The sequence below is a fragment of the Nelumbo nucifera genome, chromosome 4 (genome assembly GCF_055504915.1).
Source record: "Nelumbo nucifera cultivar China Antique chromosome 4, China Antique-T2T, whole genome shotgun sequence".
NCBI classification, from domain to species: Eukaryota; Viridiplantae; Streptophyta; class Magnoliopsida; order Proteales; family Nelumbonaceae; genus Nelumbo; species Nelumbo nucifera.
Window position 1 is genome coordinate 72,587,147 of NC_142652.1, and position 25,432 is coordinate 72,612,578.

General features: G+C 40.5%; 1 protein-coding gene across 1 annotated transcript; it reads right to left on the minus strand.

The window, feature by feature from the left end:
* Window positions 1-10,501: 10,501 nt before the first annotated feature.
* Window positions 10,502-21,703, minus strand: LOC104611242 (uncharacterized). The gene is made up of 7 exons (XM_010278223.3): window positions 21,579-21,703; window positions 21,171-21,431; window positions 20,848-21,060; window positions 20,598-20,693; window positions 12,769-12,914; window positions 11,199-11,424; window positions 10,502-11,041 (listed from the first exon to the last, which is right to left on the minus strand). Exons 2-7 carry the CDS (start codon window positions 21,315-21,317, stop codon window positions 10,766-10,768), a joined length of 1,104 nt encoding a protein of 367 aa, XP_010276525.1. The 5' UTR covers window positions 21,318-21,431; window positions 21,579-21,703; the 3' UTR covers window positions 10,502-10,765.
* Window positions 21,704-25,432: the final 3,729 nt, after the last annotated feature.

Sequence of the window (25,432 nt, forward strand, 5' to 3'; positions counted from 1 at the left end):
TCTTACCAAACCAAAACAGACGTAAAAAATAGATGATTTGGATTCCAATTCGTCAGAGATTCAAATTCCGATTCCCATCCTGTCTGCTGAAAAGAGATGAAAGACGAGGAAAATGTTACATCGTTACTTAGCTCTCCATCTCATATCATATATCAAAAATATTCTGTTAGGTACATTTAAAATGAACAATGGAATCCAGATATATTGTATGCTGTAAGTGGTAGAGGAAAATTAAAGGTCATATTTGTATACTCAAGTAATGTTCAAACAGCAATAGTGGCCGGGTCGGGTGCAGTTACGGAATCAGAACCTAACTAGCAATGCAATGGATTAGATTAAGACCCTTGTGACTTAGCCGACACTCGACAGCCAAAAGTGAGTAGATCGGATAACTCATAGAGTCATAGCCTTTTGATCCATGCATCTTCTCTTTGGAGCTTTTCTTGCCACTTGCTATACATCACCATCCAAGGTTATATGCGAAAACATACAGATAATTGGTGCTGGATGTTGGGCCAATTAACTTCCTTAATGGGACCCATTTGATGCTGGGTGGGAATCCTAACAACAGCGGATGTTGCTAGATATATTACAAGTCTCATGACCCAGGCTCATGGTTTGTGGCCCACTGGTATATAATATATTAATTCATCTCCCCTTTCGACATAAAAGGAGAAAAGGGCGGCTCCAATTGTAATTTATCCATTAAGATTAGGGTTCGACTATGAAACCGAAAAGACATGATGGTATCTATTGAAAACATATGTGTTTGTGTAAAAATTATTGGAGAATTTTTAGTATTGATAATTTATATTTGGTAATCATTAATAATTTCTATATTTGTAGGTAATTTATATTGGTTTTTGATATTTTTTGGCAAATTTTAATTTAATGGTTTCGTAAATTAATTTTCATATTCTTGGTAATTTAATTTAGTGAAAGTTAATTTTAAAAAATCAGTAATTAGTTATTCATAAAGTCAGAATTTTTTGAAAATAATTTATTCATATCAATTCAAAAGTTTATTCGTACATTTTTGAAAAATAATTTATTCATGTCAATATTTATAATAAGGATTTTTAAGATGTTCAAGTTTTTTCCCGTTTTTTTTTTATTTTTATTTTTGTATTGTGCAAACAACAATAAATAGAGATTTTTTATTAATTTAGTTTTAAGTTAGGGTGTCAATGGACCAGTTTTGGATTGGATCCCAACCAAACCAAAACCAATTTGGATGGATTGAACAGGCCAACAAGACATTGGATTGGACCAATCCAAGACTTAATGGTCCAAAGTATTTAATGGATTAGATTGGACATGGTCCATCCATGATGAATTTATATTGGATTGGGTTTGATTGAATCAATATCTGGTTCATTGATATAAGATAAGAATATATGTGTCAATGGATCGGGTTCGGATTGAAACCAATATAAATTAAAACAAATTTGAACAGATTGCACAGTCCAAACATTGAATTGGACTGGTCCATAAAAAATTATTAGATTGGCTTGGACTTGGTCCATTTGTAATGAGTCCACATTGGACTGCATCAGATTGGACCAAATCAAGTCCAATTGGCACCTCTAGGTTTAAACATCCATGCCAAAGTGTCAATTGGTTGGTTGGTCAAGTCTCCTACTAGTTGTGGCAAAGACTTAAGATCAAATCTTGTTTACACTAGGGTTGAGGGCTTTATGGGTTTGGGGGGTGATCTACTGGTTGTATAGCCCCATGGAACAACAAAGCCCGTGCACCGCATAGGTCCCCACTAGTATAATAATAATTCATCTCCCCTTTTGACATAAAAGGAGAAAGGCAACTCCCATTGCTATTTTATCTATTAACATCGGGGTTCGACTATGATACCGAAAAGAGATGATGATATCTATTAGAATCATATGTTTTTGTGTAAAGATTCCTTCTACTCTTACTATGTGTTCTTTATAGAAGATATGTGAGGCCATGAGGGTATGGGAGGAGAATCCAATCGGTTCAATGATGTGAAACACCTTGAAAATAAATACATGGAGTAATTGGATAGGAAGAAACTTCCCAAAAATGAATGAAAGGAGGAAAACACATAGTCCCACGGAAACAGTCATAACTTTCTTATTTGTTTCATTTTTTAAGTTTCCTAATCTTAGTAGAGTTCTTATTTGTTTTTTTTACTTTTAGATTAGTTAGGAAAGGTGTGTAGGAGTTGTCTCCTTTCCTATTTGTTTCCTTTTTTCTATTAGAAATTGGTTTCCTAGTTTGAGTAAATTTGTAATTTAGGGCCCATAAGAGGGACCCTAAGCCTTTGTTTACATGTAGTGAATTTCAAATACAAATTCTTTAAAGAGTTTCTCTTATTTTTTGATGTGTTATCAGAGTTTCATCTTAATAGATTCTAGGTCTTTTCTTATCAACGTGTAGCTTGTAAGATATCAAGCTTAACCATGGTTTCCGCCATGACGTCAGTTGGTATAAAAGCAGGTTATCCTGCCTATTTAGAGGTGTGAATCGGGTTATGCCACTCACGGCTTGACACGACAATCTATGAGGCATGTTAGGCTTGGGGTTTTAGGTCCATAGGCCAAGCTGGCACGACATGACCGACTAGGCTGTGCCGCCTGTGGCACACATGCCGGCATGACCCAGCCTACAACACGGCCTAGCATGGCCCGACACAGCCCATATATATTATTTATATATATTTATATAATATTATATAAATTATAATTATATAATAATCTATATTATATAATACATTAACAAAACAAATATTTTTTAATTTTATTATACTAATTTATTTAATTATTGTATATATAAGCAATTGCATACATAAAAAATCATATAAAATTAAAACTTTAAGTTTTTGTCAATTTTTTAAATAAATAGCTTTGGCCCGATGCACAACCCGACCTGGCCCAAGGCTCAGCCCACAGCACGACACGAGCCCACATGAGCTTGGGTCATTGGTCGTGTTGGGCTGACCCCCCAAGTTATCCCAGGGGAGGGCGACACAGCCCGCACTTTGCACGGGTCGCCTAGGGGCAGGGCCCATTTTACACCTCTATGCTTATTTCATCAGAGCTCTTTAGTATCCTGATGGCTAGACACAGAGAAGACACTCACTCTAACGACAAACGTGGAGTAAAAGATCTATGGGATGCATTGGAGGCTCAAGAACATCGAATGAATGAAAAGTTGGATTGCACAACAGAATTGCTAGAGGAGATATGTACTACACTGGTAGGTCTCGGCCTCGGCAACAAAGGACGCGAAGATGGAGGTAATGCTCATGAGAGAAATGAACATGCAAGGAGACGTGCTCCTATTCATAGCAACAACGAATCCAAGAGGATGATTCTAACGATGAAGGAGAGTTTAAAGAGCCCTACGAAGTGATCAAGCCACAAAGAGTCGAGGAATACAAGATCAAAGCCAAGATTCCTACTTTCAATGGGAGTTTAGACATTGAAGGTTTTCTTGATTGGTTGTATGAGGTAGAGAAATTCTTCAATGTCATGGCCATAGAAGACGACTAGAAAGTTCCTCTTGTTGCTTACAAATTAAGAGGAGGGACATGAGCTTGGTGGCAACACCATCAAGAGAATAGGGCATTGCAAAGGAAGTGTCTCATACGAGAGTGGCATGTGATGAAACAGTTGTTGAGAGGAAGATTTCTACTTGCAAATCATGAACAAATTCTATTCCAACAATATCAGAACTGTGTATTGGGCAAGTGAATGGTGGTAGAATACACATAGGAGTTTTTGATGATGCAGACTCATTGCAATCTTAGAGAGACAAAAGATCAATAGATTGTTAGATACATCAATGGCCTGAGGTACGCCATACAAGATAAATTGGGGATGTAGACTATATGGTCTATTGATGAAGCCAACAATTTGGCACTTAGAGTAGAGAGGTTGCTAGCGTGTCAATCAACAAGTAGAACATAGAATTACAAGTGCATGCAAGCAGAGTTCCAAAAGTCTTCTACCCCCAAGGATAAGTAGCTCGAGATTGGTAATTGGACCCGGCCATCTGGAGCAGAACCTAGAAAGACTCAAGCAGGAGATGGCTCGAAACCTAAGCTAGAGCTTCTACTAGCCAAGAACAACCCTTATGCTAAACTAGTGCCTAGTGGTCCTTGCTACAAGTGTGGTGAGTATGGCCACAAATCTAGTGATTGCCCTTTACGGAAGGGTGTTGTTCACCTGATAGATAAGCAGGATCTAGAGGAAGACGACCATGATCATGACACAGACCCAAATGAAGGTTAATTCAATGATATGGTCGATGGAGAGGATGGTAAACCAATTACTTGTGTGATACAATGAATCCTCTACACACCAAAGGAGGAGATCTCACAACGGTAGAAGATCTTCCAGTCCAAGTGCTCGATCAACCAAAAGGTCTGTGACCTGATTATAGACAGTTGTAGTTGTGAGAATTATGTGTCCAAGGCACTAGTTAATCACTTGCAGTTGACAGCAGAACCACATCCGGCCCCTTATCAGATCGGGTGGATCAAGAAGGGCCTTTCCATTAAGGTGACAGAAATTTGTAAGGTTCCTCTTTCCCTGGGTAAATTTTATAAAGGCATCGTCATGTGTGATGTAGTAGATATGGATATATGCTATGTGTTGTTAGGGCGTCCATGGCAATATGATGTTGATTTTACACATAGGAGTAGAAAAAATATGTATATATTTAGATGGGAGAACAAGAGGATTGCTCTTGTACCAAAGGGAGGTTCACCCAAAGCTTCTAAAGTGGAGGGGCAGTCTTTCCTTTCAATATCTTCATCGGAATTTGAGTTTTTTGCAGATACCAAGGAGGCCAAGGAGGCTTTTGCTTTGGTGATCAAGGGTGAGGCAGTACCCGATTGTGAAGTTCCAGAGTAGGTGTTACTTCTGTCGGATGAGTTCAAAGCCTTATCTATGGAACCAGACCATCTACCCCCTATGCGTGACATCTAGCATTAAATTAATTTGATTCCTAGTACCACCTTGCCAAATCTATCACATTACTTGATGAGCCCTAAGGAAAGTGAGATCGTAAGAGGAAAGTAGGGGAGTTGCTACAAAAGGGGCATATTCAAGAGAGCATCAACCTATGTACAGTACCCGCATTGCTGACAACAAAGAAGGATGGAAACTAGGATGTGTTTTGATAATCGTGCCATCAACAAGATCACCATCCGATACAGATTTTCCATCCCTCGGTTGGATGATATGTTGGACCAATTAGGAGGATCCAATATGTTATCCAAAATTGACTTGAAAAACGGATATCATTAGATCTGTATCAAGTTTGGTGATGAATGGTAAATGGCATTCAAAACTAAGGAGGGCTTATACGAGTGGCTGATGATGCCTTCAGACTATCTAATGCTCCTAGTACGTTCATGCAGTTGATGAATCAGGTATTCAGACCCTTCATTGGAAAGTTTGTAATGGTCTATTTTGATGATATTCTGATCCATAGAAAATCTAAGGGAGAGCACATACAACATCTACAAGAAGTACTAACGGTACTACAGGAGAATGATATCTATGTCAATTTGAAAAAGTGCCACTTCATGACCAATAGATTGATGTTCCTTGGTTATATAGTTGGTGCTGATGGGATACATGTTCATGATCAAAAGATCCGGTCTATTCGGGATTAGCCATCTCCAAAGACTATGACAAAGGTGCGCAACTTTCATGGTTTGGCCACCTTTGATAAGAGATTCATCCAAAATTTTAGAAGCATTGTGGTCCCCATCACCAACTGTCTGAAGAAAAGGAAGTTTGAATGAACAAAAGAGGCTAAAAGAAGCTTTGCTAAAATCAAGGAGAGGTTATCTTTTGCACCTATACTAACTTTACTAGACTTTGACAAAGTCTTCGACCTAGAGTGTGATTCCAGTAGGGTTGGAATTGGTGGTGTTCTATCTCAGGAAGGTAAACCAATAGCCTACTTCAGTGAGAAATTAAACGATGCACGACAAAAGTGGTAAACATATGGACAGGAACTGTATGCAATTATTAGAGCTCTTAAAAATTGGGAGCACTATTTAATTTAGTGGGAGTTTGCGATCTATTCAGACCACCAATCACTAAAGTATCTTAGAAGTCAGCGACACCTCAACAAGATGCATGCTAGACAAACAAACGTTTTAAAACGATTTCACTATGTTATCAAGCATAAATCTAGAACTTCAAACTGAATAGCTGATGCGTTGAATAAATGCTCCACTCTACTCATCACTGTAAGTAATGAAGTTGTTGGGTTTGAGTGCTTAAAAGAGCTTTATGAAACTGATGAGGACTTTGGCAACATATGGGAGAAACATACCACCAGACAACCCATGGGTGATTTTCTTGTAGGTGATGGTTTTTTGTTCAAACAAGTTGTGTCTCCCTAAAACATCCTTATGTGACAAAGTGAATTACATGCTAGAGATTTGGGTGGCCATCTTGGAAGAAGCAAAACAATTAGTAGCGTTGAAGAAATGTATTATTGGCCTCAAATGAAGAAGGATGTAAGCAATTATGTGAGAAAATGTCCTGTTTGTCAATATGCAAAGGAGCAATCTCAAAACACAAGTCTTTATATGCCTCTGTCAGTGCCGTCAGAACCTTGGGAGGATTTATCTATGGACTTTGTGTTAGGACTCTCCATAACTTATAGAGGAGTAGACTTTGGATTCGTGGTAATCACTGATTTTCAATGATTGTGTATTTCATTCATTTCCGCAAGACTATTGATGCAATGCATGTGACAAAATTATTCTTCGAAGAGAATGCGTGCCTGCATAGAGTGCCTAAGCCCATCACATCAGATCGGGACAGTAAGTTTCTACCTCACTTTTGATTAACTTTATGGAAGCGGTTCAATACTGAACTTAATTTCAATAGCACGACACATCCTCAGATGGATGGACAGATTGAGGTAGTAAAAAGAACTCTAGGCAATTTGATTAGGAGCATCTGTGGTGACAATCCTAAACAATGGGACAATGCTTTGGCTCAAGCAGAATTTGCATTTAACAGCGTTGTTCATAGTTCAATAGGGAGATCTCCATTCTCCATTGTCTACACAAAGGAGCCCATGTTCTAGATCTAGCAAAATTGCCTAATGTTTTTGGCACAAGTGTTGCAGCTAAATCCATGGCTGAACATCACCAAGCTACTGTAGCAGAGGTGAAACAGAAGTTAGAAGAGTTCAACGCCAAGTATAAGGTAGTTGTTGACAGGCGACGACAAACAGAAGTATTTGATGTAGGAGACGAGGCAATGGTGTTCTTGCATAAGGAGCGGTTTCCTGTTGGTACTTACAACAAATTAAAGTTGAAGAAATATGGTCCCTACCAGATCTCAAGGAAAATCAATGACAATGCTTATGTTGTTGATCTTCCTAAGGACATGAATGTCCCAAAAACCTTCAATGTTGTTGATTTGTATGAATACTTTCCATCTAATGGTCCATCTTATCTGGAGATTAACTTAGGGACAAGTTTCTTTCAAGTGGAGGGGAATGATGTGGAACATCTTTCAAATAAATACATGGAGCAATTGGATAGGAAAAAAACTACCCAAAAAGGAATGAAAGGAGGAAAATACAATCCCACTGAAATGGTCATAACTTTGTTATTTGTTTCCTTTTTTAAGTTTCCTAGTCTTAGTAGAGTTCTTATTTGTTTGTTTCCTTTTAAATTAGTTAGTAATTGGTTTCCTAGTTTGAGTAAGTTTATAACTCAACGCTTATAAAAATTGAGACATTGTAGAATAGGCTAAACTTCTCTTAATGTCTTTTTGAGCAAGAGCCAAAGTAGCTCCTAATAGTACTGTTATTATACCTATCAAAGAAATAAGATTCATTATGTAAGGTATGACTGTGAAAAGAGGAAGAAGCCGGGCTACAAGAAAAATTCCCGCCGCTACCATAGTAGCAGCGTGTATAAGAAGGGACCCTAAGCCTTTGTTTATAGGCAATGAATTTCAACTACAATTTCTTCAAAGAGTTTATCTTATTTTCTGGTGTGTTACTAGAGTTTCAACCTAATAGATTCTAGGTCTTTTCTTATCAACATGTAGCTTGCACAATATCAAGCTCAACCACGATTTCCATCTTGTGTCACTGAATAACATTCATCACTATCAAAGATCTAAAGGTTGTATTGAATAAAATGTGTGGTGTTAGATCAATGTTGGAAGGGTGCTGGAACATTTTTGTTGGTAGGAGATCTGACCCAGGATACACTATATCTATTTAACGCACCTAAGTGAATTATGGATTTGGATTGGATTTGGGCTTGGATAACAAAGATAGTGAGCCAAAATAAAATGTTGCTTGGGGTACTTAATAATACGTACTTCTTTAATTGAGGTGGAAAAATGAATGAAAAAATTATACCAAAACAATTATTTGGGCAGGTAATTAATCATCTTGATTGTATTGATCATCTCCTAGAGGACCGTCTTTGTATCTTCTGAGACTTTTACGGTTGAATAAACTTTGGTTTAGGCCTCCAAAAAACGAAACATACCAAAATAAAAAAATTAAATTAAAATTGTTAGAGATGTGGTTGATACATCCAACTTGGCAACCATGCTTAACGAGAAAAAAAAATGAGGAAAGAACTTCCTTCATATCTTTGATCAAACCAACTGAGGAACTACATTCAAGCATCTACCTATCCTCAAAAGTCCATTGCTAGTTCTAGTTAATGGTTGTTTCTTCTTTTTGTATATTTATTGTACAAAGATTTCTTTTATTCTTGTTGATGTAACTTACACCACTAAACCCATTAGCCTTGGTTTAATTCTTCTCTCATTTTACTATTTTATGGTATTAGAGCCAATTTATCTCTATTTTCAACAAGGCAGTCCAATCCCTTGGCCATGATAGTCACTCTTTTTTCTGGGCAGGCTGTAGGCACCCTAAAACTTATAATAGTTGTCTTGCTTCAATTTGCAATTAGCAAATATTCACAATCTTATAAAAAATGGGTTAGATTATGATGCCATAAAACATTGATACTACAAAAACTTACAATAAATTTGTTGGATTTTAATCTTATTAGAGATTTAACCCCATGGGTATTTGATTGATTAATTACATCATAGATCATACCTATACATGCACTTTGGAAAATGGTTTTAAAGTTTTCATCAAAACTCTTTGTTTTGACTTGTTTTCTCTCATTTTAAGTCTTGCCCAAAATTATAAAAAAAAAAATAGGGCTTTTAAATAAAAGCTTGCTTAAAAGTCATGCCATCATTTTGTTTGTGCGTGTGTATGTACGGCATAATGCATGCGTGCACTCGCAAATAATGACTCGAAAAACTGCATCTGATTTAACCACATGGAAGGACACGTTAAAACTTTTAAGAGGCTAAACCATGACCGTTGATGTTCATCCAACGGTCACAATTTGATCAAGTGTGATCAAAAGACACCACTCAAATATTAACCATGATTGTTGATGTTCATCCAACGGCCACAACTTGACCAAGTGTGATCAAAAGACACCATTCAAATATTAACAATCAATTGTTAACAAACTATGAACAGTCATAGAGTTTGAATTTGTGACTGTACAAAAGCCTCTTCAAATGAACACACCCCGTGTACCAAAAATAAAAAAAACGGACAAGACCCTTCTTCACAATGACTCTAAAATCTATAAAAGGGTGTAAATCAAGCTCAAATTTGCTGCATAAATACTCATATCTCTCTCTATCTAATTTATTGTTGTCATTGCAATCTCTCACCCAAAATTCTATTGTATCTTGAGAATGAATTTACTAACAATTCATCAACAAACTTAGTGAAAATAAATAACATTCTAAAGACAATATCTTTAAATACACCTCAAAGCTTCTCTTCCCGTTTCTATAACTATTCTACCAACAAAATCAATCAACGTCATGAAAGTAGTAAGCAATCAAGTGAGTTTTCATCGAATTTCAGGGGGAGGGGTTGTGATTAGTGAAGGCCTTTTTTGTGTCATGTCTTTCGGGCATCATAGATTTTCACATAAAAAAAACCATGCCTTGTTTCGGCTACTACAAAGCAAATTTTAGTATATGGAAACCAGTTTAATAAAAGTTGCTTAGACTTAGTTTAGAAAGAGTACAAATACAAATTTGTAGAGTGCAAAACCTTATATTTTGCATTATTTTGTATGTATTTGTACCGTACATATTTGTATTACTCTTTCCAAACTAAGCCTTAATTTCTTTAAAATATAGTTGAACTCCTTCTCATTATTGTCCTACAAAAAAAATATTTTCCGCATCTTTTAAATTAACAACATAGAATGTTAATTAAGAGTTTTACCTCAAACTCATATGATATACTTCTCATTTCTCCATTCATGTATGAATGTTAATTAGGCCCCATTTGCTTTTTCGTAAGTTATTTACCTAGGTAAGTTTTTTTTGGAAAACACTTACCCAAGTAAGTGCATTTACCTATGTTCTTTTATTTACTCATGTAAATAAGACAATGACCATTTCAACCATAAAATTTCATTATTAAAAAGGGCAGTTTTGTCTCATTCAAGTGTTGGCAACTTTCCCATATTTACCCACTTAGGAGATGGGTATCACTTATTCAGCTGGTCTCCACATAAATTTGAAAAAAGAACATGGGATTCTTGGTCAATAGGAACCAAAATCCCATTGACCAACTTTCTCCCCTCTCAAAATCCTAAAAAAGAACACCCCCTTAAGTGTACTACCTCAAGCCCTACTATAATCTTATACAGGATCAATAATTAGAGGCACAACTTTCTTATCCATGTCCAGCCCTCTTCTTTTTCATCATCTTCTTCTTTTTCATCTTCTTTTTTCCTGGAATTTATAAGATATGTTTCACCCAGCTCCTTGATTATGGTTTTTGCACCTTCGACATATCTCTTAACGACTTCACCTGCAGGAATTATATCATTCACCAGTCCAACTCCTTGTCCAGCTAACATCACCATGTTCTCAAGCTCACCACATGTCGTCCGGTTCGCAACTTGTCCGGCAAATCGGCGTAAAACAACCTCCTGATTATCAACATTGAAGATAAACAAATAAGCTCAAACTTATCTACTAATTAATGCACAGTTCTCCTTCAAATTCTTGGTCCTGATTGATAAACCAGCCCACGATGAACAGACAACATTATGTTCTGTCTAAACTCATCTGCAGAAAGAAACTAACCTTTGAATATATGATGGAGTATCCGATGATGGGTTGATTCTCGTCATTCTGGACATCATCTGGCGCGTTCCTCCATTGCTGATGGAAGGGTGTGTTGAGGCAACGGACGTTAGCCCTCCATGTAAGCCGTCCGTATAAATCTGTAAGATCAGTTTCTTGTTCTGTGTAGTGGAGGAGCTGCTGCTTGTAGTACTTGTTTGCATAGGCTTCCTTTGTAGCTATGAACCTGCAGATCGATCGGTTCATTTTCAGTTTAAGATAGAAGACTATATGGTATCCCCGTGTATTGTATTGTAGCCTTGTAGGAGAAATGCAGCATTTTGCCTCAATTACAAATTTTTGGTCTACCAGAGTCCAGGCCCACTATACCCATCTGACGATTCTCCTCCAACTCCAACATATTTGCATGGTGGTATTTGCACGGGAGCGTTTCACAGGTGTTGTTTGACAAGTGGGCCTCCATTTGCAAGTGTTTCATTTCATTTGTTTTTATAAAAAACACAAAAAAAAAGAAAACCGGTGGGCATTTAATATTATGATATATTTACAATGATAATTATGTAGCATCTTAAAAAAGTTAGCTGCTTCAAATTTCAATGTCCCATGTCATCAAGGTGATTCAAGATCACGAGTTCGGTTTCAGTCACGGCAAATCCGGTTCGAGCACCCTTTACTGTCTTGCATTGAGAATATCTCCATACTTGTATGCTTTATTTTATGAGGAGATATTCCCAATGCAAGGGTGGAAATGGCTGTTAGAACGGTGTGGGCACAGCTTTGCCCTGATAGAAGCCGATCTCTAATCCAATGGCTTAAAATACTGTAAGCTAATTATAAGCCTTCTTTCATGTCTCAGTAAGTCATTTACCTGGATAAATACACTTATTCCGGCAAGTATTTCATAATGCTTAGCTTGAAAGTAATACAAATACAATATATAGAGTGCAAAACTTTACATTTTATATTATTTTATATGTATTTGTAATGTACATATTTGTATTTGTACTCTTTCCAAACTGAGTATAAGAAACATTTATCCGAATAAGTGCATTTACAGTATTTTTTTTATTCTACAAGTAAAATTGTACAATAATCATTTTATCTAAAAAGTGACATTATTGAAGAGATAATATTACCCATTATGTACTAGCAATTTTTTGTGTGATACCCCAGGAAAATATTATTTATCCAAATAAATAAGTCGCTTGGAAATTGTTTTTTTTCTTAGGATCCACTAATACTAGAATATGAATGCGGATTTATTTATTTTCCTTAAAACCTATCAACCCCTACTTTCCGAAAAACAAATAAAGCCTAAATAATATATATGGATGATCATGAGCTGACTGGGCTGGGCTGAATTTTCAGAGATATAAGAGAATTTTGATCTTCTCGGGTTCAGGCCCATCAGACTCAGGCTAGGAGTCTAGGACTTGAAGATGGAAGTATCCCGAGTCTGGGCTGCGCTGCCCTCGTAAGTCCATGAGCTGACTGTTGGACTACTCGTAAATCGTAACACCTTACCAAGGCAAAAAGCCCAAGGAATTTATGCTATAATGAAAAAGGATACCTTGTCCCAACACAGATGCCCTTGGCACCTAAAGCAAGGGCAGCAACATAACCACGAGCCTCACTGATGGATCCGGCTGCAACTACTGGAATACCTCGATCTCCAACAACATCCACAATCCTGGGTAGTAATGCCATCAAAGCAACCTGTACAGAAACATAGATAGTTTCAACTTGTTTGTTTGTGACTTTGTGGGAAACCTATCCTGACCGGTTTTCAGTCTGGTCCAGGTACGGGCTGGTCCTGGTCAAGGTACATCAAGGTCTCATTCGCTTTTTCATAAGTTATTTATTTGGGTAAATGTTTTTAAGGGTTTTTATTGGGGGGAGAGGGGGCTACTAGTAGATTAAGAGTGGGCTGCAATTTAGATTTCTGAGGGGGATTGCAGTCCAAAAATCCTATGCTTTTATTTGGATAAGGATATTTATTCATGTTATTATTTTTTAGATAAATAAAATAATGACTATTTTAGCCATAAAAATTTTATGATCAAAAGGGGCAATTTTGTTTCATCCAAGTATTGGTAACTTTTCCAAAATAAAAAAGTTAATTTACCCAGTGGGTAAGTAATATCCAAGAAAATAAACTTTCCCTGGTCCCCATATAAATCAGAAAAAAGAATATAGATTTCTTAGTCAATAGGATTCACATTGACCAACTTTCTCCCCATTCAAATCCCAAAAATGAATGCCCCAAATATAATATTCTAAGGGTATTTAGGTTTTATTGTGATGTAGAAAAAAAGTACATTCACAAAGTCCAGATTAATTGCACTTGATGGTCATGTTAGGACTTAGGAGGACAATGAGAAATGCCCCATGTCAACCCACATCACTCCAATTTCTCACTTTGCATTTATGACTGATGTATGGCATTATTATTGGCTGAACGGCCTCTAAATTGGGAACATCTCCCCATGAATAACAACACAAAAATAGGAGATTTTCCCAATGTGCCATTGGGACCTTTCGTGAGATTGGTGTGAGGGGGCACCCTATGAGGAACAGATCCAGACTCCCTTAACACATCTAAGTACAGATAATCTAGTTTCAAATCTATCCACCAAACACCTCCAATCAACACTAACACCATCTTTATAATTAACTGAACCAAGGCCAACTTGTGGTGGCCCCGATCTCCCCCAAGAAAATACTCTATATGCACAAAAGTTACATGTATGCTAAATTCATAAAGAAATGTTCCCAATATGCAGCTGGATGGCCATCCTTTCAGGAGTCTGGATTTGTTCCTCACAGAACACCACTCTTCACACCAATTCTCCTTTCAGAGTGTGTACAAAGCTTGATTAGTGTTTATTGGCAAGGTCGCAAATTAGTGACTTTCAGCTAAAGTTATTGTCTCATCCTCTTTTTAGATTATCCTGTTCAGCTAAGAAAACCCGGACCCAAAATGGGTAGTTTCTTGCCACCCACCTATTTTGGAGGGGAAGGCTCTATGTGGTATGACTGGTGGGTCTGATGTGCACTCTTCTGTGTCACGGGTTCATTCTTGCGGGTTCGGATGAGTTGAAGACAACATTTTACAACACGGGCCGGTAACAGGCACCCACCCATTTAGTGTTACAATCCGGTTTGTCAACACTAAACTCATTTTTTGGTCACAAATCTTTTTGAAGCGATCTGAAAAACGAAGAGTTGATGCCGGCATCGGCAGCCGATGATTGATTTCCACAAACTGACGACCAACATCTGACATCCAATATCAAACAAAAAGCAACACAGACGTATAAATCCAACTCGAGTTGTCAAATCTAACTGTTGTTTTAGAGAACAAAATCTGATTCAGCGAGCAAGCCATTACAGAGAACTAAAAATGAAAAATGATTGGAGAATAAAATGGGCAAGTCATTACAGAGAGACCTGAAAATTTAGGTCACTTGGCACCAGCTTCAATTCTTCATTTATTAGTGATGAGGGCGAATTTGACCCACCAATGATATTGTGATACTTGGTACATCCTGCCAAATAAATACAGCCTCTTGATAGCTAGACAGCTCGAGCTGATTCAGGCAGTTCGCCACTAGGTAGGTTGCCATCAGGCATCTCGCCACAGGCAGTTCACCACAGGCAACTCACCACAAGCAGCTCGCCACAGGTAATTTGCCACGGGCAGCTCACCACAGGCAGCTCACCCTCTTATAGCTTGGCAATTTAGACAACTCGACACTTCACAAGCAGCTCGCCATCATGCAGCACTCCACAGGCAGCTCGCCATCATGCAACCCTCACAGGCAGGTCACCACTAGGCAGCTCGCCATCTTGTAGCTTGGCACATCAGAACAACTAGGTGACACCTGGGACCACTTTGGCAACAACTTGCCTTTGCTAAGTTGGTGTCCCACAGACGCGACCGGGTGGCCTGGCCCTGGCGCGACCTAGCGGCCAGATCCAGGCACCAACCTGGCGACCTGACACAGGCGCCAACCTGACAACCTTGAGGAACACACCTCTGTAACCTACATTTTACAGGACTGTGACTTGTAACGACTATATTAGCTCACCCACTCCCCGGTTCTGACGAGAAGGTACAATTTTACTGTTTGATGGCATTTCATCCACCTAACACACAAGCCAGTCCCATCACAGCTGGGATCCAGGAACTACTCCACCTAACCCACGAGGACTCCAGTATATAAAAACCTCACCCCCCAGGGGCAAAGGTATGAAAGAAAAGAGGCGAAAAAAGGGATGGTAACCCGAACTCTCTAGCTCTCTCATTCTCTAAATATCATTCTCAACTCTCTACTGTGTGCTAACTTAGCCATCGGAGTGACCTCGCCGGGTAAATACCCCTGGGTTCTTTGACTCAACTCTCGCAGGTCCCTCAGCTCCCGCTACTTACAAAGACAAGCAGATCATCACTAGCCGGGAGTAGTCACTTCAGTTCCCGTCATTGCTGGTAGCCAGATCATCTCCTGCAGGGAGCGGCTGGGTTGCGCTATGCCAGGGAGCTCCACTTCAGCCCCTGAGTCATCGACCACATGGGAGCAGACGAGATGACGAGGTACTTAGCCAAAAAATGATGCGTGACCGGAATCCGTCACATCATTTGGCGCCGTCTATGGGAACACGCTACAAAAAGTTATAATCTCACAAAAAGCTAAGTCCGCACCATTTTACAAACTAAAGCTCCCGCTTTATAGTTTCCTTTTTTTTTATGAACTCAAAGACTGTGTAGGGAGCTAACAGACTAAGTAGCTCTAAGGCACCCCCTCGGCGGCCTAGTGCGGCCTGCACGCGACCAGGCACGGGCGCCGACATGGTGGCCTGACCCAGATGCAAACTTACAAACTGAAAATGCACCAGCCTCAGAAACAAGTAAGCAAGCTCTAGCTCTCAGACTGTGTAGGGAGCTAACAGACTAAGTAGCTCTAAGGCGCCCCCTCGGCGGCCTAGTGCGGCCTGGCGCGGCCTGCACGCGACCAGGCACGGGCGCCGACATGGTGGCCTGACCCAGATGCAAACTTACAAACTGAAAATGCACCAGCCTCAGAAACAAGTAAGCAAGCTCTAGCTCTCAGATTGTGATTTCTAGCTCGTAGTCTACTATGAGAGTACTAACTTAGCCATCGGAGTGACCACACTGGGTTAGCCACCCCGGGTCCTCTGACATTTAGTTCCTTGCAGGTCTCTAAGGAACAACGAAGTTCAAGAGCGGACTATGGGTCCCTTCCAAAGCCTAAGGGCCACAAGAAGACCCAGTTGCCACTTCGGTGTGGGCGAACTTCAAGAGCGGACTATGGATCCCTCCCAAAGCCTAAGGGCCAATACTGCTGAAAGACCCAGTTGCCACTTCGGCGTGGGCAAACTTCAGGAGCGGAATACGGGTCTCTCCCAAAGCCTAAGGGTCAATACTACTGAAAGACCCAGTTGCCACTTCTGCGTGGGCGAACTTCAGGAGCGGACTACAGGTCCCTCCCAAAGCCTAAGGGTAACACTACTGCTGAAAGACTCAGTCACCTTTACAGCATGGGCAACACTACTGCTGAAAGACCCAGTCACCTCTGCGGCATGGGCAACACTACTGCTGAAAGACCCAGTCCCCTCTATGGCATGAGCAACACTACTGCTGAAAGACCCAGTCGCATCTACGGCATGGGCAACACTATTGCTGAAAGACCCAGTCACCTATAAAAATGGGCAACACTACTGCTGAAAGACCCAATCGCCTCTTTGGCATGGACAAAAGTTCAAGAGTGGACTACAAGTCACTCCCAAAGCCTAAAGGCCACAATGCTACACAAGACCCAGCCGCCTCATCAGCATGGGCAAAGTCAAAGAGAGTGGAATACAAGTCGCTCCCAGAATCTAAGGGCTAAAGTACTGAACTGGCAGAAACCTCGGCGCCTCACGGGCAGCTCACTTCCAAACAACTCCCAAAGCCTAAGAAACTGAATCAGCACCTACGAGCTCGTCGAATTACGGGCCAAAAGGACAAATCTACTCCCTTCACTGAGTTACTTTCAGCTCGAGAGTGGGGGGCAAATAATGAGGGCGGATTTGGCCCTCCAATGACATTGTGATACCTAGAACATCCTGCCAACTAAGTGTAGCCTCTTGACAACTAGACAGCTCAAGCTCGCCTCAGGCAGTTTGCCACTAGGCAGCTCGCCATCAGGCAGTTCGAGACAGATAGCTCGCAACAAGTAGCTCGCCACAAGCAGCTCTTCACAAGCAGCTCACCACAAGCAACTCACCCTCTTATAGCCTCGCAACTTAGACAACTCGGCACTTCACAGGCAGCTCGCCATCATGCAGCACTCCATAGGCAGCTCGCCATCATGCTGCCATCACAGGCAGCTCGACACCATGAAGCACTCACATGCAGCTCGCCACCATGCAACACGGGCAGCTCGCCACTAGGCAACTCGCCATCTTGTAGCCTGGCACCTCAGAACAACTACGTGACACCTAGGACCACTTTGGAAACAACTTGCCTTTGCTAAGTTGGTGTCCCACAGGCGCGCCTTGGCACAGGCGCGACCTGGTGGCCTGGCCCAGGCGCGACCTGGCCCTGGCACGAGCTGGCGGCTTGCCCCAGGAGCGACCTAGCAGCCTGATCCGGGCACCAACCTAGCTGCTTGACACAAGCGCCAACCTGACAACCTCGAGGAACACACCTCCGTACACCACATTTTACAGGACTGTGACTTGTAACGGCTATATTACACCCACTCCTCGATTCTGACGAGAAGGTACAGTTTTACCGTTTCATGGCATTTCATCCACCAAACACACAAGCTAGTCCCATCACAGCTGGAATCCAGGAACTGCTCCACCTAATCCACAAGGACTCCAGTATATAAAGACCTCACCCCCTAGGGGCAAAGGTATGAAAGAAAAGAGGTGAAAAAGGGATGGTAACCCCAACTCTCTATCTCTCTCATTCTCTAAATATCATTCTCAGCTCTCTACTGTGTGCTAACTTAGCCATCGGAATGACCTCATCGAGTAAACACCCCCGGGTTCTCTGACTCAACTCTCGCAGGTCCCTCAGCTCCCGCTGCCTACAAAGACGAGCAGATCATCACTAGCCGGGAGTAGCCAGTTCAGTTCCTATCGTTGCTGGTAGTCAGATCATCACTAGCCGGGAGTAGCCAGTTCAGTTCCCGTCGTTGCTGGTAGTCAGATCATCTCATGCAAGGAGCGGCTGGGTTGCGCTACGCCAGGGAGCTCCACTTTAGCCCCTGAGTCACCGACCACATGGGAGTAGACGAGATGACGAGGTACTTAGCCAACAAATGATACGTGACCGGAATCCGTCACTAGGCAGCTTGCCATCTTGTAGCTTGGCACCACAGAACAACTAGGTGACACCCGAGACCACTTTGGCAACAACTTGCCTTTGCTAAGTTGGTGTCCCACAGGCGTGCCCTAGCACAGGCGCGACCTGGTGGCCTGGCCCTAGTGCAACTTGGCCCTGGCTCGAGTTGGCAACTTGGCCCTGGCACGAGCTGGCGGCCTGGCCCAGGCGCGACCTGGGGGCCTGATCCAGGCACCGACCTGGCGGCCTGACACAGGCGCCAACCTGAAAACCTCGAGGAACACACCTCCGTACCCCGCATTTTACGGGACTGTGACTTGTAACGGCTATATTAGCTCACCCACTCCCCGGTTCTGACAAGAAGGGACAATTTTATCGCTTGATGGCATTTCATCCACCTTACACACAAGCCAGTCCCATCACAGCTGCGATCCAGGAACTGCTCCACCTAACCCACGAGGACTCCAGTATATAAAGACCTCACCCCCCAGGGGCAAAGTTATGAAAAAAAAGAGGCGAAAAAAGGGATGGTAACCCCAGCTCTCTACCTCTCTCATTCTCTAAATATCATGTTCAGTTCTCTACTGTGTGCTAACTTAGCCATTAGAGTGACCTCGTCGGGTAAACACCCCCGGGTTCTCTAACTCAGCTCTCGCAGGTCCCTCAGCTCCCGCTGCCTACAAAGATGAACAGATCCTCACTACCAGCCGGGAGTAGCCAGTTCAGTTCCCATCGTTGCTAGTAGTCAGATCATCTTTTGCAGGGAGCGGCTGGGTTGCGCTACACTAGGGAGCTCCACTTCAGCCCCTAAGTCACCGACCACATGGGAGCAAACGAGATGACGAGGTACTTAGCCAAAAAATTATACGTGACCGGAACCTGTCACATCAATTACATTTGGCTTCGTCAGTTGTTGGAAATCGATTATCGGTCACCGGCACCAATTTCAACTCTTCATTTTTCAAACATTAGCTGGATGCATACATGTGACACCTTACAACGTAGTTGAGTGACCAGCGTGGTAAAATGTTGTCTTCAGCTCATCGGGACCCATTTTTTCTAGCATTGATCACAACCATTCGACTATATTGCATTTCGGCTCTTCAAGGGTTAAATACTTAAAAATATACTCATTGGCATGATTCACATATATGAGGATAAAAAATGATGGATTTTAATCTCATTACAGATTAAATTTAATGGGTTTGATTGATCAATTACATGAGAAATTTTATCTGCACATTTATTTTAGGAAACATTTTTTCTCTTACTAAAACCAGTTTTGAACTTGTCCCTATTGGATATTTACAAATTTTGTTTTGGGTTTTTAATAGGAGCGGATTTATACTCCTTAGAAATAGAAGATGAGAGTATGGAGACTTGATACCACACAACATGTGTGCACGCACACATGTGCGGCGCAATGAGGCGCACTTGCTTGCACCCACGTGGCTCTCAAAGGGCGGCTTTGGTTTTGATGTGATGCTGACCGTTGATGTGATCAACGATCACAATTCGATCGGGTGTGATCAATAGACACAATTCAAAGTTAATTGTTAACTACCTTTTAAACAGTCACAATGTTTGAAATTGTGGCTGTTCAAGGTGTCTTGTCTGAACCAACACCTACATTTTCTTCATAACTCTTCAGAAACTATTTAAGGGGCAAGAATCAAACATCTCACACACAACATTTTCGAAAATCACTTTCTCTCTCTCCCTCTCAATCCGGTCTCCTACAATCTCACAGAAGGTTTATTTGGAGACTCTTCAACTTTGCTGGTTACAGATTCTCGCCCAAGGCTCTGTTGTATCATGGGAACGGATTTACTTATAATCCAACAGCAAAATCAGTGAAAATTAAATAGGGACAAATAACGTTCTAAAGGTAGTATCTTCAGACGCGTTTCAAAACTTCTCCTCCAAAATTTCAGTGACCCCATTTCCCAACAAAAAATGGGATGAAGCCATCTTCTGCAAACTAGGGGCTAAAGTGAAGGAATGAAGAGATGGAGCAAAAATTTGAAGGCAGAAAGATGACTTACCGATCCAACGACGTGGCCTCCGGCCTCTACCCCTTGGGCAACGATGCAGTCCACCCCTGCTGCAATCGCCCTCTCTGCTGCTTTCACCGATCCAACCTGACAGGTAATTAGCCACACCCAGCACCCAAAACATTAAATTATATTAATATTTCAAAACTCTCCTTCTCCTTCTTCTCCGACATTTAATTAATTAAAACCAATATCACCTTAAATTTAAGAAATTGGGAAAGAAATCTAAAGAAACACTTGCCTGGTGTATGACCTTGATACCGTGTTTATGAGCTTCATCAACCATCTCCTTGGGGAAGTCGCCCCAGTAAACTTCCAAACACGCCAACTTCTCATCGATAATTGCTCTGATGCTCTTGGCGTTATCGAATTCCAACAGAACTCCCGCTCCGAAGGGCTTATCGGTAAGCTTCTTCGTTTCTTGAATTGCTTTTACCGTCATCTCGTAATCGTTCTGTTTCAACAAACCCACAACAATTAGACACGTTCAGTACTTTTTTTATGGGAGATTCGGATTCCAAACACACTTACAGAAGAAGGAAAGCCAGAGAGAGAAATACATACAACAGGGCTGGCAAGAAGTCCGATGCCACCGGCATTGGCAACAGCAGCGACGAGCTCTGGCCCGGAGATGTCAGCGCCCATTGGTGCCAACATGACGCCATTGTCGAATCCAAGGATCCCTCCAAATTTCATCTTCTTTTCAAGCATTCACCGCTGGTGACCAGCTAGCACACCCAAATTCCCTAACCAACCTTCTTGTTTCTTTAATTTCTTCTGGTATTATGTATAAATAAATCACCATTACCCGTGTTCTGACTTAACCTGCAAAATTTGTGAGCAAGTGGTGATGCAATTGGCTCGGCCTCTTTGTCTCTTTGAGCATGGGTTGGTGAGAATAGTAACCACAAAAAAAAGCTGATAAACAAGTCCAGGCAGTGAGGGTCCACTCACTGAGTAGTGAGTACATACGCGGGACGTGGTCGTTTGCAAGAATTTCGTTGTCCAAAAGAATCATGAGCAGCACTACTCCTCTCTGGTCTTCAGTATTCACTTCATCTGGGTCTGGGTGGTGGGAGTGGTACTATCATATCATATGGTCATGGTCATGGTCTATAGTCTAACTTGTAGGAGTGGAGCTCCAGCCTCCAGAGACCAGAGTTGGCCATTCACGTCACGTGGGATGCAGAGAGATAGACCACGTGAGAATGGTTACGCTTTTGTGGCTTTGCCCACACGAATTTCGCCTTCTGAAATCATCCTAACAAAATTCCACTCTCCGATGATGACCAACGACGCACGCAATGCCTACCTCAACGAAATGGATAACATGAAATCAAAACCTCTGCACATACATTGGATTTCTCCACCTCGTACGAGAGGGTAATATTTATTCATAGAAAAGCAATAAAAATTTATGAGAGGTCAAATCATAAATTTATCTTTAACCAGGAAGGATATTCTTAACGTGCGGCTAGATGCCATGTGGGTAAGGTTTTTGATTTAAGAAAATCCGGGTTAAATGGTACACCAAGTTTGACCCTATCCGGGTTAGGGTCAATATATTTGATTTTAGGGTTAGGTTAGAGTTTTGATTTTTTAATCTAAGTCGGTTTGGATTGGGTTTGGATTGTGGCTGACCCGCCCCACCAGGTCATAGTACCCTATATATATTTAGTATTTTTACAACTTTTTGACTTTTAACTCTATATTATTAAAGTTCAAGATTTATTTATATGTTGATTTTAATTTTTTTTTCTTTTTTTAAATGGTAGATTCTATAAAACAATTTTCTAATTTAAGTTAATGGATTTTAACTCTTCAAATGTATTAAAAAAATACAATTGAAATGCTAAGTGTTATGTCAGGTCGGTAGCGGCCTAGTAGGTTATGCCCTATAGGGTTGGATCGAATTCAAAAGTTGTGTTTTTTAAGGCGGATAGGGGTTGGGTTTGGGTTGGGGCACTGTAGGATAAGTTAGGGTTGAGGCAAACCCGACCCGTTGACATCTCTAATGGTGGTGGATAAGAAAACCTATGGTAAAAGAATTTATGGTTAGACTATGATAGTAGAAAGATATGAAACAGTAAAAATTAGTAAGTTGTAAGTTGTAACCAATCAATTGGTTTCATAAAAGTGGTAACTAATCCGGTAGTTGTTTATCAAATTCACAAAGGTGTGTTTTATTGGAAATAGGGTGTCAATTGGAGTGGATTTGGTTCAATCCGATCCAGTCCAATGTGAGTCCATTATAAATGGATCATGACCAATCCAATCCAATGAATGTTTTAGACCAATTTGGATCGGTCCATTTCAATGTCTGGTGTTCAAATTCATTTTGATTTAGATTGGTTTTAACCCAAACCCGGTCCTTTGGCACATAAATTCTTATCTTATATTAATGGACCATATATTGGCTTAATCCAACCCAATCCAATATAAATTTGTTATGGACGGACCAGGTCCAATCCAATATAATAAATATTTTGGACCAAATTGGTTCAATCCAATATGTTTTGTTGGTCCATCCAAATTGATTTTGGACTGGATAGGGTCCAATCCAAAACCGGTCCATTGACACCATTAATTGGACAAAGCTCTCATGATACACTTGGAAGAAATCGACTTCAGTACTCACAACCCAAAAGTCCAAAATCGTACTTCCTTTCAACCTCATCGCAATCCAGAAGTCCAAAATCGCACTTTCTTAGAGCCTCATCGCAACCCATAGGTTCATCGCAACCCAAAGGTTCACCGCAACTCAACCCAACCTCATCACAACCCAAAAGTTCAACGCAACTCAACCCGACCTCATCGCAACCCATAGGTTCATCGCAATTCAACCCAACCTCATCGCAACCCATAGGTTCGTCGCAACTCAACCAAACCTCATCGCAACTTAGAGATTCATCGTAGCTCAATCCAACCTCATCGTAACCCAGGAACCCAAAATCATAACTTAGAACTTGTTCACCGCACCTCCTTCCGGCTCATCGCACCTAAATCGCACCCATATTACCCTTTCCACACCCTATTATCGCATCGCACCCCTATCGTAACGCACTAAGTATCTACGCAACCAGCCTTCGGTAGAGCAAAAAAATTGTATAGTTCCCGTCTGCCAGGTCCTGCTTATTTTTTTCCTTTGTTTTATTTTGGGTTTTTTTCCTTCCCTTCTTTTCCTTTGGTAGTCTCTCAAAATTTGTAGTTTTTTTATTCCTCTATAATTGAATATGATTAGCTTAGTTTTGGGTAGCAATAAACTGCATTTGCTCATTGTTCTACTCTTTTCTCCTCCTTGCTTTAGTTAAAGAATCATCAAGAGAACTTAGCTTCTATTAGATCTCAAATGTGGCCACCTAGAAACTTGTAGGATTGTTTTCAAACTTAAACAGGTGGTAGGTGGTTGCATTCTCCCTTTGTTTCTTTTATTTGCTTTACTATTCATTTTTCTTGCATGCTTAAATATTCACAGTTCACAGACTCTCATGAAAATAGAATTACAATCCCATTTTACCTATTAGGGGAAGGATAATAGGTATGTGCCTCTACACTTTGGTCCTCAAAGGCTCCACCAAAACCTCCAAACTATCCACCAACCAAAGAAGCCCATTTATCCATGGGTGGATGTTTGAAGGCTAGCAACATTGTTGGAACCTCAGAGTCTAAAACCCACATAACAACTTCGTGCATTGCACCTAGACTCCCCATATATAGAAGCCTCAGATGAAAATAGGATAGAAGGACCTTAGCATAATTAGGACTATGACGCTAAGAGTGTTGCACTATGTGGTTGTCATCCTTTGAAGTATGATCAAAATAAACCTTAAATCCCTTAAAGAAGAAAAAAAACTTAAACTAGAAAAAAAATCAAAGTACCATTTAAGGTATCAATGTTACGTCCAAAAACTCAATCAAATCTGAAGTCAAAATGAAAATCCATTAAGTTCTCCAAATCTAAAGTTCGCCTTTGAAATACTTAAAGAAGCCTATCTTGCCACTCAAGGCTAAGTAGATGCATGATTCAATGAGTACAACTCTTGAGAAGTAGCATCAAAAGGCCATTTTTATCACTTCTGTTATTCTTCATCCTATGTCCATTTCTTGGCTGAGTAGATGCACGGCTCTCTGAACTAAGCTCTTAAAAAGTAGCATTAAAAGACAATTTTTAACCCCTTTTATTATTTCCATCTCTTGGCTAAGTAGATGCATGACTTCATGAGCTTAACTCTAGAGAAGTAGCATCAAAAGGCGATTATGACATCTTTCATCATTTGTCTAGTGTCCACCCCTTTGGTAAATAAGATGCATTGAATCCAACTTTTGGGAAGTACATCAAAACACCACATTGACCAACTCTAAGAGTTTCAACTAGATATACATAGAAAGGATCTAACCCTCCCTTGACCAGTATCAAAGGATACTCCATTCCCTCAACTGAACATTAGGCCAAGTAGATGCTTATCCCTATGAGTAGCTCTTAAGAAATAACATCAAAAAGCCACTTCAACCTTTATTCCTTTAAAACTCCAAGATGTCAAGTAGGTACACATATGGTATAGGAATGGATATTCCCTTAGCCAGTATCGAAAAAAATTCTCATGATCCTTCAAATATTTGTCTTGCTCTTCTCCAAACTAAGTAAATGTTTGACCCAATGAGTTTGCTCTTAAGAAGCAACATTAAAAATATTATTGTTTCATAGGCACAGTGTAGGGACTTAATACCCTCGATGTTTCCTTAACATTTTCCAAAACCTAAAAATCTTTTCTAAAACCAACTATATTTTCTAAATTAGAAATCGATCCTAATTACAGCACTACTTG

Bases quoted from the DNA above. Each gene is read 5' to 3' on its own strand.
- LOC104611242 (XM_010278223.3), bottom strand. From the start codon at position 21,317: ATGCTTGAAAAGAAGATGAAATTTGGAGGGATCCTTGGATTCGACAAT. The intron at 21,061-21,170 runs GTATGTATTTCT...TTGTTGAAACAG, and splicing joins GACTTCTTGCCAGCCCTGTT to AACGATTACGAGATGACGGT. The intron at 20,694-20,847 runs GCAAGTGTTTCT...ATTACCTGTCAG, and splicing joins GTATCAAGGTCATACACCAG to GTTGGATCGGTGAAAGCAGC.